At 38.1% G+C, this 18126-nt stretch overlaps 1 protein-coding gene across 1 annotated transcript in view; it reads right to left on the bottom strand.

Moving 5' to 3' along the window:
• Positions 1-1416: 1416 nt before the first annotated feature.
• LOC115927724 overlaps positions 1417-18126 on the bottom strand; it is a 32445-nt gene continuing 15735 nt past the window's right edge. Inside the window, exons 2-3 of the mRNA XM_030993944.1 lie at positions 4292-4597; positions 1417-1919 (exon numbers count right to left, since the gene is read on the bottom strand). Of these exons, the coding sequence (XP_030849804.1) occupies positions 1417-1919; positions 4292-4597 (809 nt within the window). The remainder of the gene's footprint in view (positions 1920-4291; positions 4598-18126) is intronic.

An 18126-nucleotide genomic window follows, 5' to 3' on the forward strand; every position in this document is an offset into this window, starting at 1 on the left:
AAGCTTGAACCCATCACTGTCTGTCCGTGTTGGCTCCAATATTGATATAGCGACATATGTGGCCTTCAACAACACTACTGCATATATCCAATTCATTTCGAAGACTACAGTGCGTTCTCTCTACGAGAAAAATTGGCAAAATTGACCAAGATAAGCAATTTTGATCGTAAAATTTTGCTCTGATATAAAAACACAATTTTCACTGAATGTTGTGGTGTATGCAGATATTTAGGGGTGGCTCTTAAAAAAAATAGTTTTAAAAGGAAGTTTATGAAATGTGCCAACCATCACAGAAAGCTTATGGCCACTGTGTGTTGTGAATGGGTGTTGCAATTCACATTATGAATAGTGTCTGATCAGAAATGTGTGTAGGTAATGGGGGACACCAGGTCCAAGATGGGGGCCTACTTCTCCCCAGTTGTCCATTTCATGTTGAAAGGCACTATCATGAAACATATTTGGTTGTACGTGTCACCATTCTAATTTGAATGCATTTAATTTTAAGAAGGTGTTTCTATGCTGTGAGTTTGATAAATGTAAAAGTCATATTGCCAGAAATATTCTGGGCCCCATTGTTTTAAAATCGTTTCAAAATTACAGTAAGTTCATTGGCTGCATGTTTATCTTTCAAAAAGTGTTTGAACTAACTATAACAATCCCATTTTCATTCAAATTGTATTTAAAATGTCTTGATTTGTAACTGTCCCTTATTACCTACACATGTAGGTAATGAGAGACCTTTGGTGATGACGTCATTAATCATTGTGATCTTATTAATCAGTTACATCATCACCACAATTTCGTTACCAAATAAAGAGAAAAAATACTAAAGAGAATACAAAAATGTCTGTATGTGTAACATTGTTCATGTTTATGTAAATTATGCAAATGTGCTTAAGGGTCTTCCATTCCCCACACCTACCGTATCTAAATTTGTACCAAACACGATGAAAGATTAATGCAGCACAACTGCAATTGTTTCCCCAAAAAGCATTTAATATGATTTCAACGTGACATAGATTTAAGAAATTGGCATTTGGCTGGCACACATATTTTATTCAAATTAATATGTTTATAGAGGGCGCTATTTCAAAATATGCAAATAAGCTGGTCATCTCTGGCCATGCAACACCACGAAACACATTATTAGTGATGGTCCTAGAGAGATACAGACATTTGGCTGCCAAAAATTGTAGAAAAAATCCTTATTATATATTTATTATTCATTTTTAAAGGAAAATCATGTACTTTGGCGGCCATTTTGCATGACGTCATATATCTTAAATTGCTCAAGGCTGACAGAGTGTCAGCAATCGGATTCTTGAAATAGAAGGTCTAAGCAATCAAAATCTATTGAAAAAAAAACTATAGACCATAAAACAAGGTTAGGCCAATAATCTGGATTTGGCTGCCGGACTACTGGTTCTTTCTGATGAAACTCTCCAGACCCTCTGGCGTGAGATCATGAACATCACTCAAAAGCTGTGATTTGATGGCTTCTCCGATCGATGTAAGCTGACTTGTGTTTCGGAATTTCACAACAAACAACAGTGGCAGGTGTTCTAATGCTGACCCCTTTTCTCTATGAACCCAGTCATAAGCCATCTTCGCAACAGCCGTGGTCTTCCCTCGTCCAGCCGGGGCCGAAATGAGGATTCGAGCTGGCAGTTTGCCGTTTACTTTCGTTGAAAATATTTCAGCAACAGAATTCTGGAGTATTTCCTTCTTTTTCGTGTCATTTCCACGACCGTCCTTCTTCACCATTGTGACAACCGTGTGCATATCTTCGAACTCAGCATAGTCATTGCGATCCCATGGCTTCATTTGAATTTTGCACAGTTGATCTTGATACTTGTTCTCCAACTTTTTGCGACATTGCTGAACAGTCAAGGATTCCGAGATCTTCTCACTGTAGATATCTGAAACGATACAAGCATATAATACAAAATGTCTTATTGTACTCCTGCAATATCAGCCCCTTCCCTTTCCGACTTAGTATGGTCCCGTTAGTAATTATTTCTTGTTCGAATACATCAAGATTCATTGTTCCGATGTTTTTCCTCTTCCCCACGAAGAAACGGGCTGGAAACACGCTTAAAGGAAAACTCCAACATTAATGGCAAATTGCTCTGACATGAAGCTGAACAAAAATAGAGAACCAGTCTAGCGAAAGTTTAAACGAAATCGGAATCGGAAATACAATAATAATGTTTTTAGTTGTTAAAAAGTTACAATCGCTATAAGTAAATGACGCACGGGAACTTCAAATTAGCCAAATCCGCAATGGTACCGGATGCATATTGGCGCACATCTCTCCCATTTGTTTTAACACACATAATGACTAAAATTAAATTTGTCGAAATGTGTTACTCTCGAGTATCTACCATTTTAAAACGAGATATAATGTATATGCTATCCGTAATATATTTTGGGTATTACACCAAGGGAAAAGGTGCTTATGAGAGGTACTTGTGAGAAAAACATAATTTAACAAACGGGAGTGTTGTCCGTTACTACGTCACAATCCACTGACCAAATTGCATATAGTGATGACATGATTCAAAGATTCACATTTTTCGTTATTGATTCGATTACAACTTATGATATTCAGTTTCTCTAATTATATTCCGCTTTTACACAAATTAACTCGTTAAAAAATGTGAATTGCCCTTAGTCGGGAAATATCTCTTCAAATCGATTTGAAAATTAAAAAAAGTTTAAGATCCTTTTAAACTTTATTTTTCTAACATAATCATATATTTAAAAGATTTTTTTATATATTTGTTTACAACATTCAATTTACAAATATGTTATTTTTTATTGAAGCCGGGTGCTTTCTTCCCAACTGTTAACATCTTGGGATTCATTCTATTTATTAGTTATACTTATTATGGATAGAAAGATAAACCGATGAGCAAACAGTGAATGAAGGAACTTGAAATGAACCGACCCTGTCCTTTAACAACCTCATACATTGCGTATTAAAAATTTGTGCGCAACTTTGGTAGCTTCTAACTAAAAATTCTAAACATATTTGACCTTGAATCATATAACACGGTAAATGGTAATGAATACCATATTCGTAATTGTGCTTCAACGGATGATTGAGCAGCAGGCTTTTCAAAAAGTATTGTCAAAATCCTCATTTACCAAATTTGGGTTAAGGCATGAATGTAGGTCAAAAGCCATTATGTGTTTGTTACCTTATTTAAAAAACCAGTTTCTTACTAACTTACATTGGCTAATAAACAGTTGATTTGAAAAAGTATTAATATCTGATCGAACCCAATAAAATACGGATTACAAACTAAATTTATGATACTTTCTTCGTTATGATTATAATATAATCATGACTTCTTTCGCACCCCCTGTTTTAGGTAACCCGTGTCATTGAGTGATACAACATGGATTAAGTTTATTTAGGACGTTATTTAATGAAAGTTTACTGTACATTTCTGTAATACCTAGCATCATAATATGTGTTTTTATTGCTTTTGGGTTTAGTAACCCTTTTTTTACTCTTCGAGAAAAGCACTATATGCACTTTACTTGTGTGAAATGGCGCAGTTGAGAAGTTGGCAGAGATAATTTAGCTATCATGAGACATGAATTAAGTAGAACGAAAAAGCGCATGCAATATGGTTGACCTACATTTAATCTATCATGCCAAACTTGGTATCATTTTAACAACACTTTTTAAAGACCCTGGTGCTCAGTCACCCGTCGACTAAATAATATGAATAGCTAGGGTATCATTCGACAGAAACAAGTTACTTTACATCATGAACTATGTTTCATGGAAATGTTCAAAGTTCATGTTCTCAAAACAATGAACAGGACTACAGGTACATGCAGGGGCGTACGCAGGATTTTTTCAAGGGGGGGGGGTTTAAAATCGGGCCTAAAATATTTTGCTCCCGAAAATTTTTAAATCGCGCCGGCCGAAAAGTCGCTCAGTGGGGGTGTGGGGGGGGGGGGGGGGGGGGGGGGGTAAGCGGACACTTTTTTTTTTTTGGAGTCCAAAAAAAATCGCAACGACTTAGCCAGCCGAAATATATATATATATATTTTTTCTTTTCTTTTTTAAATAATTAAAAATAAAAAATAAAAAAAAATCCAAAGGGGAGGGTTTTAGGTTTTTTTTAGGGGGGGGGGGGGTTTACACACATAAAAATACCAAAGGGGGGGGTTGAACCCCCAACCCCCCCCCCCCCCCCCCCCCCCCCCTGCGTACGCCTCTGGGTACATGCATGAGCGGTGATTCTAGGCACTCTAGCACTGATAGACCCACCTTGAATAATTGGTGTCCTCTTGAGATATGTATCAGCAAGCATGACCAGCTCAGCGTCAATGAGAGCTTGTTTCAGTCTGATATGCTGGTCGCAAGGCACGACGGTCTGTCTCCAGTCAAACAACATGTCACGTGTTCCCTTACAAGTCACCCGTCCTTCTATCCTATTGGTCTCTGTGTATCTATTGATGTCTGCGACCTTGAATCCGAGCGTTCGACCTAAGGCCTCCATCTGCTCACCCGTCTCGATGTCTTCAGCCAGCTTGGAGAGAAGATCATCGGCAATACCTTCATGAGCCGCCATACCTGTGGAGAAAATAATCAAGATTAAAGTTTAAGAAACGTATTATGAACATTAGAATGGGACAATAATTCAATGTTGTATGTCAACAGGTCTGCATTCATCATGGATATGTAGCAATTATCTTCAGTGTGGATGCGAGATTGCGGGCTTTGAAATGTTAAGAGTATCGCTACTGTTGTAGAGAAGTAGGGTCTTGACGATCAAGGTATAGGTAATTAGAAACCTTAATAACCCAAAACTATGATAATAAAATAAAGACAACCATGGAAAACAAGACATTACTGTCCATGCAATGGCCTGTAAACATAGTTGCTGCATTTTAAGCATTGCCGGTTTCATTTTTCGTTATGCATATCCAGAGGCAGTGCTCCCAGGGGGGGGGGGGGGTGTCATACTGATCCACTTTCCAAGTACCTGCAAAGTGCCCGTTCTTACGAAGGACCCCTTTTATTTGTGATAAGTGTCGCGTTTACTTTGACAAGTGACTCATTTCCTTTGTAATAATTGTATCTTCCAACACGGGGGGAGGGGGAGGGGGAGCTTCGACGGTTGGGGGGGGGGGGGGCGGGGGGCGGGAGCTTGGACGGTGAAGGTGTACGTCGGCGCCACACACGATAAAGTGGAGAGGGAAGAATGAAGAGAGTGAATAACCGAGTGTGTGCATCAATGAAAGGGAGAGATAGAAAGAGAGAAAGAGCGAAGAAGAATGAGTTTATTGAATTACTAGGTATGAATAAAAGAAAGAGATCAATTGAGAGAGAGAGAGTTTGAATGAGCGAGTGAGAGAGCGAAGGGACGAAAGGGAATTTAAAAAGTAAAGAGAGTCACTAAGAGGGAAATTTGAAATTTTAAGTGCTAGAGAGAGAGGGAGGGAGAGAGGGTGAGAGAGAGAGAGAGAGAGAGAGAGAGAATGAATGAATGGATGGCTCAAGGAGAGAGATATAGATTAATCGTAATTGTGTACCAGTGATTCTGTGTGCCAAAAGTAAAATAAATTGAAATATGTCAGTTCTCGAATAGTTATGGAAAGGAGTGTCGATATGAGATTGTATCACTATAGTGTGGTACGGTATGTCACTGAAACAGCTCCCGTAGGCCTTTGGATTCATTGGGGTCCAAGCTATCAGAAATTGATGGGGTTCAAATTTTCCCGAAGACACCAAATTTCCCTATTGCGCTTTATATAAGCAATTTTGGCGCCCAATATGGACCCCTAGGGAAATGAAGGAGGGGTCTGAAAATTTGAACCTCATCATTTTTGGTCAATCGGGACCCTTTTGAAGCCAAAACAGCAAAAGAAAATCAACTTTGTCAAAAAAAAATCACATGGTATTACATACCATACCGCACTACTACCTCACTACACTAAACACGGTTGATCATGCGTGAACCATTTGATGAGCCTTTTTTCAGGGGAGGTGATTAAAGTATTCCTAATTTCTCTTCCCCGGAGGCATTTTGTGTGCATCCGCCTCATTTGTTATGTTTTTTGGATCTTGATATTTTTAGTTTAAAGATAAATAATGTTATAGGTAATATCATCGCACCTTCAATCGCGATATCATGAGTTGTCAGCTCAGGCGCGTACGCAGAATATTTTCAAGGGGGAGGGGGGGGGGTGGTTTAACTATTTCAAATCGGGCCGAAAATTTCGCAAAGCCTCAGCCAGCCGTTGAATAAGCCGGGGGAGAGAGGACATTTTTTTTTTAAATTTTTTTAACACAAACAAAAAACGAAGGGGGGGGGGGTGTTCCTCTAAAACACATACATAACCAAAATGAAGGGGGGGGGGGTTAACCCCAAACCCTCGTGGGAACATATTGAGAAATTGCTCAACTACCACTCCATTACCAAAGAAAGAGGCCGTGTGTATTTCTCCGATTCTATTGAGAGAGAGAGAGATAAAGATAGAGAGAGAGAGAGAGAGAGATAGGGGAGGGAGTTAGGGTGGTCCGGGGTTCAAATTCAGTTTCCTTTTTTATATATTTTATTCAACCTGGTACTGATGACAAAAATATCTGCCATGTGGCGATACAAACAGGTACCACAATCTCGTTTATTGTCATACAAATATTCAAAAAGAATTGAAGGGACGATGAAGAAATAAGAATAATAATAATACATCGTCGGTATCGTGAGAATATACTTTTTAGCTCTCGCCTAAATCCCCCGAACAATGGAATCAACAGACCAGAATCTACTGTGACACGAATTATTATGAGTTCAAGCTGAACGAATGAATTGCCACGTCATGGTTGTATTAAAGAGCAGCAATGGCCAACGATTGTTGCTCAAATTCATCAACAATGCGAATATTGCTTTTCCCTAAAAAGTATCATGATATATTGGGCCGTACTCCTTTCAGTTAAAGTTTGTTGGGGCAAATAAATTCAGAAAATAAAACAAAGCAAAAATAATGAAATTTACTATTAGAATACTTAATAACGTCTCAAAATATACAAACTGATAATATAAAAAATCGAATTTTAATTCATACAAAATTATACAGAAGGTAGCTATAAATAGTGTATACCTTATCCTATTTTAAAGGGGTAATTTTTTCTTCTTGTTATTTTTTTTTTTCAAATGTCAGACTTACTAACTGGAATAAGCTAGATAGTATTGTAAATTACTGGCGTAGCATCAAGGAGAGGGATGGCAAGAGGGTACTTATATTTCTTTGACCGTACTGAGAGAAAGAGAGAGAAAGAGAGAGAGAGAGAGAGAGAGAGGGAGAGAGGGGGTGGCTTAATGGCTTGGGGTCCGAATTCAGTTTACTTTCAAATTATTAAACCTGGTAAAAATGATGAATTTATCTGCTATAAGATTGTCATGTCATTTACCATGAAATAATCACATAATGTTGTTTATTGTCAACAAAAAATCAATTCAATAATTACAATAATAACTGCGAAAATGTTCCGCCCTCTCTCTCTCTCTCTATGTATATATATATATATATATATATATATATGCTTAATCCTTTGAACAGTGGAATCAACAGGGTAGAATCAATTTTATTTATTGTGTGTCCAAAATGAAACAATAAATCGCCGCGTCTTAGGGGGCGTTTCATCAACATTTTGTCCGCCGATAACTGTCAGCGCTGACTAAATTTGACAAATCAGAGGCCTGGAAAATAATCAGTGACAAAAACATTGTCGGTGAAAATGGTATTAGTGGGTGAAAACCACCGACTACTTGTTTCATGAAACGCCCCCTGGTTATAATATAGGTTGAGAGCGAGAGAGGGCGGGTTAAAGCCTAGGGTTCAAATTCAGCTTTCTTTCATACTATAAAGCCTGGTACTGATAATTTTTTATCTGGCTAGTGACTGCCATGTGATGGTTCCTTATAAATAGTACCGCAATGTCTATTGTCATCAAAATATACAAACTGCATTGTAGAGACGATGAAAAAAATAACACATCGTCGTTCACTCTGATTGGTGGAATCAACCAAGCGGAATCAACTGTGAAATGAATTATTATGAGTCATACCTGAAATAATACATTGCCACGTCATGGTTGTATTTAACGGTGAACGCTTTGCTGCTAGAATTATGCAAGGAATGTTGATAAGATTGCTTTCCCCCAAAAAGTACCATGAGACATATAGCTAGATAAAAACTGAACCATAACAACCGATATTGTCTGGTAAATATACAAAAAACATTGAAAACAGGAGGAGGAGGGGGGGGGGGGGAGGCCTTTTCAGTTAGTTTCAGCCCATGTACTATTACTGCAATTATATGTGACAATTGCCATATACGGAAACATGTGCAGTGTTTTCCACTCAAAATGCGCCTCCTGTAAAAAACAAATTCGTTTTGGATATCATGAAATGACTTATCAATCACATTTTTTGATAATTTCTTTTCTTTGCGTCGTTTGATATTATATATCATACATCTTGTCAAGAAAATATGTTTTACAATGGGCATATTTATGGTGTGGTAAAAAAAAAAGTTACATAATTTTAATGACATCCATATAAGAGTAAACCATACTTTTCAGTTTAATTGCGCCATACACATGTGTGGTATATCCAACTTTAAAATGTATATTAGACAGTTTTATCACCTCAAACTCATGAACAAAATCATGTCAACTGAACATTCAGAGATGGTACATATGTGAAGAAAAAAACATACAAATCAGGATGTCTTACTTTCTATCAAATTGTGAGCACAAAAATACAAATGTTTGTCCGAAAAATGTGCTTAACATCAACCGACATCATAGGCATTATAAGGAGGACAAGTATCGAAGTCATAACCACGAGCCGGAATGTGTACCCCCTCCACAACACACACACACACACACACGCACGCACACTGCCATGAATGCAAGTTCCTTAGATAATTTTCGCTGCATTATTAATTTTTTTTTTTTTTTTTTTTTGGGGGGGGGGGGGGGGCGGGGGAGGAGTGTCGGAGGGGGGTGTACGCCGGCATCAACATGCACGATAAGCTGGCCGGGGACGAATGAATAGAGGGATTAACTGAGGGTGTGCGTCAATGGAATGAGTTTATTGGAGCATTTGATGTGAATACAAGAAATAGATCAATAACAAAGAGAGAGAAACAACAAATATGAGTGGGTAAGAGCGAGGGAGAGAAGGAATGTTAAGAGGGACATTAAAATATCAAGTGAGAGAGAGAGAGAGAGAGAGAGAGAAAGGGGTCGGGAGACAGGCGGAGAGAAAGAGAATGACTGCATGGATGGCTGAAGGAGGGAGAAAGAGATTGTCATTGTGTACCAGTTAATCTGTATCCCGGAGGCGAAAATTAATCGTAATATGTCATGTCTCGAATAGTTATGAAAACGAGTGTTCATACACTGTCGCTCATAAAGGTGGAATTTTTTTTTTTTACACTAATTTATGGAATTATTTTTAAAATGATTTAAAAATAATAGATCTAGATAATAGTATACGTTCTCGGATTTTATTGAATAATAATTTGCCAATGTGTAAGGGGCACTTTCCATAAATTAAAAAAAACAACAGAAAATGCAATAAATTTGCAATAATTTATTGCATTTATCCCGGTTCCCAACATAACAAAATCTTCTGTGTGCCCATGCCTTGAGCCATAATGCACGGCCGTCCAGAAGATTTTGTTATGTTTGGGACCGGGGTAAAATGCAATAAATTATTGAAAAATTATTGCATTTAAAAAAAAAAAAAAAATATTTGTGGAAAGTGCCCCCTACCCTAGCCCCCGCTGGGTACAGTCATGGTTCAGTGACAAAGCAATGGCATCGTAACTGTGAGGCCCCAGGATCAAAACCGTGTCGATTTGCTATATTAGTGCCCTTTTGTGGGGCATTAATCCTCATTACTGTCATTTATGATTTAAGGGCGTATGTCCCCTAGTTGATAAGCATAGTAGCATACACTTGCTTTAGCAGTCACGAAAAACACACATTGGCAAAATATTATTCAATAAAATCTGAGAATGTATACTATTATCTAGATCTATTATTATTAAATTATTTTTGAAATAATTCCATAAATTGGGGTAAAAAAAAAAAATTCCACCTTTATGAGCGACAGTGTACAAAGATATAATCACTACCTCACTACCCTAAGCAATCAATCAATAATGGGCGGATGAACCATGTGAAGAGCTAATCTTTTCAGGTGGCATTGCTGCTTTTGCATTCTTCCTCTCTTAGGCCAAGTTAAAATTATTCTTAGTTTCCCGTCCTCGCAGGCATTCTTTTGGTGCCCACCTCCTTCGTTTTGTGGTTATGTTGTTATTTCATATTTAGTTTAAGATGAAATATTAATTCAGTGATGTCTTAGAATAAACGTACATCTAAAGTAGTTTTAAGAGAAAATGCTTAGTTCTGATAACTTTCAAAAAAAATCTCATATGTCATTTTATGTATTAAACTGTGAACTGAACAAAGGTATTGAAACATGCATGAAGTTATATCACGATACCATGAGTGTTAAGTCCCATATGGCTCAAATGATGTAGTGTCAAGAGGAGATCTCCTGAAATTACTGGCAAACTTGGGGGGGGGGGGGGTTCGGTTCTTAACCAGAAAATGATAGAAATTAGATATGTTTACTCAATTAGTCTCAATTTCTTCCATAATTATTCTTAACTAGTGGTAGAATATCGCAAACTTTAGTGACGACTCGCCAGCTGCTTTAGCTGTAGGGTGTGCGCAAGATGGCATTACAGCCAGAACTTCGGGGAGGAATCCTACAGTAAAGAGGCAATCTGAACACGGTGCAACTTCACCATTTGTGAATCTGGCGAAAAAATCTTAGTAATAAACAGCTACCTTTTTCATATGTTGAGGGCATATTACATGTATTATTTTGTTATGAACTTATCATTACACATTTTGGGTAAGATTACTGACAATATCTTTAACAATTCAAGATGGGATGCGCAATTAGGGTAGTGTTTCGTTTTCAATTAAGTTACTCCTTTTTTGTAAGGCCAGTAGAAACTAAAAGGCAAATGTTAATGTAACGAGTAAACTTCATTATGTAGATATACCGTTTGGTATTGAATGGTATGAAGTGCAGATTTATGCAAGATAGTTTGTTACTTTGTCTATGATACATACTTTCCAAAAACATGAAATGTATCAATAACACCACCAAACAGACAAACTTGACAACTTTTCTGTTTTGTATTGAATGGTATGAAGTGCAGAATAAGGCAAGATAGCTTGTTACTTTGTCTATGATACATACTTTCAAAAAACATGAAATGTAACAAAACACCACCAAACAGACAAACTTGACAACTTTTCTGTTTGTATTGAATAGTTTGGAGTGCAGAATTAGGCAAGATAGTTTGTTACTTTGTCTATGATACATACTTTCAAAAAACATGAAATGTAACAAAACACCACCAAACAGACAAACTTGACAACTTTACTGTTTTGTATTGAATGGTATGTAGTGCAGATTTATGCAAGATAGTTTGTTACTTTGCCTATGATACATACTTTCCAAAAACATGAAATGTATCAAAACACCACCAAACAGACAAACATGACAACTTTACTGTTTTGTATTGAATGGTATGAAGTGCAGATTTAGGCAAGATAGTTTGTTACTTTGTCTATGATACATACTTCAAAAAACATGAAATGTAACAAAACACCACCAAACAGACAAACTTGACAACTTTACTGTTTGGTATTGAATGGTATGAAGTGCAGATTTAGGCAAGATAGTTTGTTACTTTGTCTATGATACATACTTAAAAAAAACATGAAATGTAACAAAACACCACCAAACAGACAAACTTGACAACTTTTCTGTTTTGTATTGAATGGTTTGAAGTGCAGATTTAGGCAAGATAGTTTGTTACTTTGTCTATGATACATACTTTAAAAAAACATGAAATGTAACAAAACACCACCAAACAGACAAACTTGACAACTTTACTGTTTGGTATTGAATGGTATAAAGTGCAGAATTAGGCAAGATAGTTTGTTACTTTGCCTATGATACATATTTTCAAAAAACATGAAATGTAACAATAACACCACCAAACAGACAAACTTGACAACTTTACATTTATATGGACATAAAGAATACATATTCCTTCAATTTGTTTTAAATTGTAATGCTTTTATTTCCTCACATTCATGAAAAAACAACCGCTTCCCCCAAACCACATGTACAAACCCATACTCACATCAACACACACACACACACACACATTAACTAACAATAACACATCCCTCTAAATTGAGGTGAAAAAGGGCACTTCTTTTACCCAAAAATATATCTATCATATTAAAACAGTATGAAATACTCACTTTATTTGTATAATCAATCAGTAGGCATTTAAGTGCAGGTCAACGACGTGATTCGCTGGCTTTAGTTTAGGTAGAAGATGAGTTGTTTAACTAGATAGGACTCCTAAGAATGTTGTCCGTGATAATATTCCGTTTACTATATTCCCGCTCAACGCGTACGACATTCAATGAACGGCTCAAACTGGTGTAAAGTGTGAGAATGAAGAAAACTTTAACAAGAGTCTTTTGAATCACAATTCCAGCCAAATACTAAAGTGTCCGATTTTTCCTTGCGTTAAGATCCCCATTCGGAAAATGCGATGTAACTTGCTTTAGTTCAGAAAGTATGAAAAGTTATCAAAAGTCGACTCCCTGTTTCGAAGATACCTACACGAAGCAGCCTACGAGGAAGTAATAACATACAACGTCAACAAGTCTAGTTGAACGCGATCAGCTCGAGGAAATGAAATATACATTTTTTAAATACCTCGCTCGCATGAATAAACATTATGAATATAAGTATTCATGTCGGGTTTTGACGTTGCACTGCAAGGGTGGCGGAGAGTCTTTCACACTCGGGATGCACTACCAAAAAAGAAATGGGGCACTTTAATATTAGAAGCAAAAAGTCCACTCAGCAAGAAGAAGGGACAATTCCAGCTAAATACTAAAATGTCCGATTTTGCTTGCTTCTCCTCATTCGGAAAATGCGATGTAACTTGTTTCAGTTGAGAAAGTATGAAAAGTTATCAAAGGTCGACTCACTGTTTCGAAGATACCTACATGAAGCAGCCTACGAGGAAGTAATAACATTCAACGTCAACAAGTCTAGTTGAACGCGATCAGGTCGAGGAAATGAAATATAATTTTTTTAAATACCTCGCTCGCATGAATAAACATTATGAATATAAGTATTCATGTCGGGTTTTGACGTTGCACTGCAAGGGTGGCGGAGAGTCTTTCACACTCGGGATGCACTACCAAAAAGAAATGGGGCACTTATCAGAAGCAAAAAGTCCACTCAGCAAGAAGAAGGGACATGTGTCAAAGTAAAAAGGGCATTTGTCAGAGATGTCAAAAGAGACACCTCTCGCATCGGAAAGGGGGCACTTATAAATAGGGTTAAGGGACATTTATTACAAAGGAAAAGGGCACTTTTCGTACTGAAAGGCTACTCATAAGATATGTAAAGGGGCACTTTATAATAAACGGGGAAAGATGTGCTAATAAAAAGGGTAAAGGGCGTTTATTACAAAGGAAAGAGACACTTGTCAAAGTAAAAGTGGCACCTATCATATTTCAATAGGGGAATTTATGAGAGGGGGAGGGACCCTTGTCAAATTAAAATAGGTGCCTATCAGATGTGGATAGGGTTCTTACCAGAGGTGAAAATGAGCACTTATCGGGAGGGAAAGGGGCACTCCTCAAAGTTATTAAGAAAACATTGGAAATAGAATGTAAATACCTAAATATGATAATGCAAACAAGACAATTTTGTCATGCTAATCCTATAGCACCAACTAACCAAGCACAATTTGAGAAAGATGCAAATAAGGATATAGGCCTACTCGAAGACAATAATTTGTGACTTCTTGCTTATTATCAAGACATTTAATTAAAAATAATAATTAGGTAATAATATTAACACTATTGACGCTACCGGGTATAAATAATATACCTCACACATATGTTTTTATTCACTGATTGTTCAAAACTATATCACATGACAAGGAGCATCTCGATTTATCATTGCGTCACTTGACCTATGTCAATTGACAGAACGCCAATACCCTGTGATAGTACACCAAAACCCTGTGATAGTACGCCAAAACCATGTGATAGTACGCCAATACCCTGTGATAGTACGCCAATACCCTGTGATAGTACACCAAAACCCTGTGATAGTACACCAAAACCCTGTGATAGTACACCAAAACCCTGTGATAGTACACCAAAACCCTGTGATAGTACGCCAATACCCTGTGATAGTACGCCAATAAACCCTCTGCGACTTTTGCACACACAACATTTGGTTCAGGTTTCTATCTTTAAGGAAAACTGTTCAACATGTAATATTGAAGACATCGTCATCGAGAACATGAGCGACGTGGATTTGGATAATCTTCTTTCAAGATTCTATGCAGGAGCTCGCCAAAAGGCCTGAGAGCTGTACTGTAAGAAAAACGATGCAATCGATTCGTTATGGCCTGAAAAGGCAATTCAAACCACTCGCAATGTCGATATTGTGAAAGGTACTGAGTTTAAAGGTCCCAATAATATCTTCTAAGCCTCTTGGAAAACTTAACGAAAAGTGGAAAAGGTAACGACAAACGAGACCCGCCGGTAAGCCAAGTGATATGCAATGCATTCAAGGAAGCCTGGATTTGAATACTGCCGAAGGGTTACAGCGGAATGTCTTTATTGATATTATGATTTATTTTGCCAATTGTGGACGAGAGAATGTAAAAGAAATGACACCAGATGATTTTGAGCTGCAAACGAAGGAAAACGGTCGCCGCTATTTTTCAGTGAGAGATAAACTGACCAAAAATCACCGCGATGATGATGAGCAGTCACATATGATTATCTAGACTCATATTTGAGATACCAGGGGGGGGGGGTGTTTCACAAAGATCCTAAAGTCGAGCTCAACTCTGGGTAGGATTTAAAATTCATGGAGAGCCATTTGTAGCCTTAAAATAAGATATATTCAAAAGCCAAAAATCAGTTATTTTTGACTTTTTATAAATTCCACATCAGGAACATGAAATCTCTTTGATAACAGGAAAAATTGAATGATTTGAATCAACATTTTATGCCTTTTAAAATAACGTTTACAATATATTTGTTATAGATGCTAACGGGTGGGGGGGGGGGCTAACAACAAAAAGGGGCACTTTATGAAAAATAAGGGCACCTACAAGCGAAAATATACAATTTTTTAGACATTAGTATATACCCGTACATTTCAACTACATTATCAAGGATGATTTCAATATGTGTTTCTCCTTATACATCGTACAATATATTGTTTAGGCATTGTACTTTGCAGTTGGGTGTGATTTGATTTGTGAGGTCGCTGTGCGAAAAATTACATCTTATAAAGAGGAAAAACAACAACCCTGATGGGGTTATAAGCACATTCCCATAACGGAAGACTGAAATGCCCTTTGATAAGTAACATAATTATATTTTGGGGGAAATTGATGAGAGGAAAAGGGGACACTTTTTTAAGGGGATGAATTAAGACACTTGTTATAAAAAAAGGGAGCGCGTGTCAAAGTACAAAGGTAATTATCAGAGGTAAAAATGAAGCACTTCTTAATACACTTGGACAAAGGTACTCACCAGGGTTGAAAAATGTCACTTTTGGGAATGGGAAATAGGCATTTGTTGACGGAAAAGGGGAAAGGTCCATTATTATAAAGGAAAAGGGGCATGTCTTATTGTTAAAACGAAAATTACAAGAGGTGAACAGTGGCACTTATCACCACTGAAGGGGCACTATTAACCAGATATGAAAAGGGGCACTTATGAGAATAAACAAGGGGCACTTAAGTTATATTAAAGGAACATTTGCATTTTGTGAAAGAAAAGGGGCACCGATCATTTGTTTAATAAGGGTATATATCGGAGGTGTAAGGGCGCTTTTATGATAAGGGGGAAGTAGCTCTTATTAGCAAGAAAAATAGTCACATGTCTGAATAAACGGCGTACTTATCAAAGATGAAAATGAGTAATTATGAAAAGGAGAATGGTACTTATAAGAAGGTAAAAGAGCATATTTTTACGAAGGAAAAGGGCATGTGTCAAAATAAAAGGGGCAGTTGTTAAGCTATGGTCACAAATCACAGCAGCGACCGACCGATCAGTAGTCTGCTCGGTCGCTGCTGGAATTAAGCATCGCCCAGCAATTAGGTTGGTGCCCGGGCGGCGACCGCCCAGGCACCGAGCGTATTTTGGGCGGCGAGTGAAAAATGAGCAGGCGCCGCCCAAATTTTAACTCCGCGCTAAAACTTCAGCGGCGACCAAGCGATGCCCTAAAAACGTGCGGTGCCTGGGCGGCCGCCGCTCGGTGGCCGGGCAGCCGCCGGGCAGAATTGGTTAAAAACTCGCCGCTCGGCCGCCGAGCAGGCTACTATTGGGTAATGTGACCATAGCATTAGAGGTGGAAAGGGGCATCCATCAGAGATGAAAAGAGCAATTATCGGAGTTGAAGGGGACACTTATCTCAAGTGAAAAGGAGTAACTTTTCGTACCTGAAAAGGGTCATTTTAATACCATAAATGAACACTTAAAAGAATGAAAAAGACACTTTTCATACGTGAAAAGGGGCATTCATGTGAAAGGGGCATTTATGTGAAAGGAGAGGCGCTCTTTTTTTAATGGGGGCACTTATTAGACATGAAAAGGGGCACATATTAAAATTAAAATTGCGCTTATCTGAGCTAAAAAGGGGTAGTTATTGAAAGGGGAAGGGGTACTTCTTACAAAGGAAAAGGGGCACTTGTCAAAGTAAAAAAAAGCACCTGTCAGAATTGACAAGGGCAATTATCATAGATGAGGGGAGCACTAATCAAACTAATCATGAAAGGGGCTATTATCGTACCTGAGCACTCATGAGAATGAAAACAAAATTAACAATTATAGCAAAGAAAAAAGGAAAAATTCTCGAAGGAAAAGTGACACGTGTTAAAAAGGGGCACTTATCAGAAGTGTAAAAAGGGGCACTTTTGGCGTACTTGAACAAGTGGGGGGGGGGGGGGGGGTGGGGGCGGCACTGTGCCCCCTGCCCCCAGAAGGGGCGCCTCTGAATATAGTTGCATCCTCTTTGTCTATTGACTTGGCAAACACCAAGATCCAAGATTCGTGAAGATGATCCCGAGTGGTATATAAACATGCCAATAGAAGAAAAAAAATCAGCTGGGAGACTTTACCAAGATCATATCTGAAATAGCTGGATGTAGAAAGTACACAAACCACTGCTTGCGCGCTACGAGTGTCACATCCCTGGATCACGCTGGCTTCGCTACGACACAAATCATGACAGTTTCGGGCCATCAATCAGAAACTAGTGTCAAATACAGTGAGGCCCAAAAAGAAGGTATGTCTGATGCAATTTCTTCAGCCCTCGGTGTCAGGCCACCTGCCGATCCACAGCCTGGGCATAGCGAAGTAAGTTCTAGTCCTACTCCCAGGACCAGGTCTATGTCCTACTACTAGCAAACCGTTCAATGATTGATAGCCAGGTTGAACTTCTCGTCAACGAGGGTTGGGGTTATACCGAAAGGGTGGGCAGCGTCGCGTCGCGTTTACCTGGACGCGACCATTCGTCCAAACTCCAAAGCCCCCCCCCCCCCCGGTTGTGACGAAAGGGTGCGTTGGGAGTGTAGCCTCGCGTCACGTTGACTGGAACGCGACCATTCGTCCAAAGCCCCCCCCCCCCGGTTTTGCCGAAAGGGTGCGTTGACTAGTGTTCCACATAAGCCTTTTATAATAAAATATAAGGAAAAAAATTTGAAGTCGTTTAAATTCAAATAATCAAAATAAATCTAGAAACAGATTACCAATGTAAAAACAAAAACAAAATTCCGTAGTCTTGCAGATCAAGTGTTTATTAGAAATTAAATAAATTAGTAAATTCAATAAATATTTTAAAATGCCAAATAAAACAAATATCCGTTTCTGTTTATGTATAGAATTCATTTTTAATGTAAACTAGTCGTGTATAATAGTCTTCACAAATGAAA

This window comes from Strongylocentrotus purpuratus, unplaced genomic scaffold, assembly GCF_000002235.5.
Source record: "Strongylocentrotus purpuratus isolate Spur 01 unplaced genomic scaffold, Spur_5.0 spur5_scaffold_20, whole genome shotgun sequence".
NCBI lineage: Eukaryota > Metazoa > Echinodermata > Echinoidea > Camarodonta > Strongylocentrotidae > Strongylocentrotus > Strongylocentrotus purpuratus.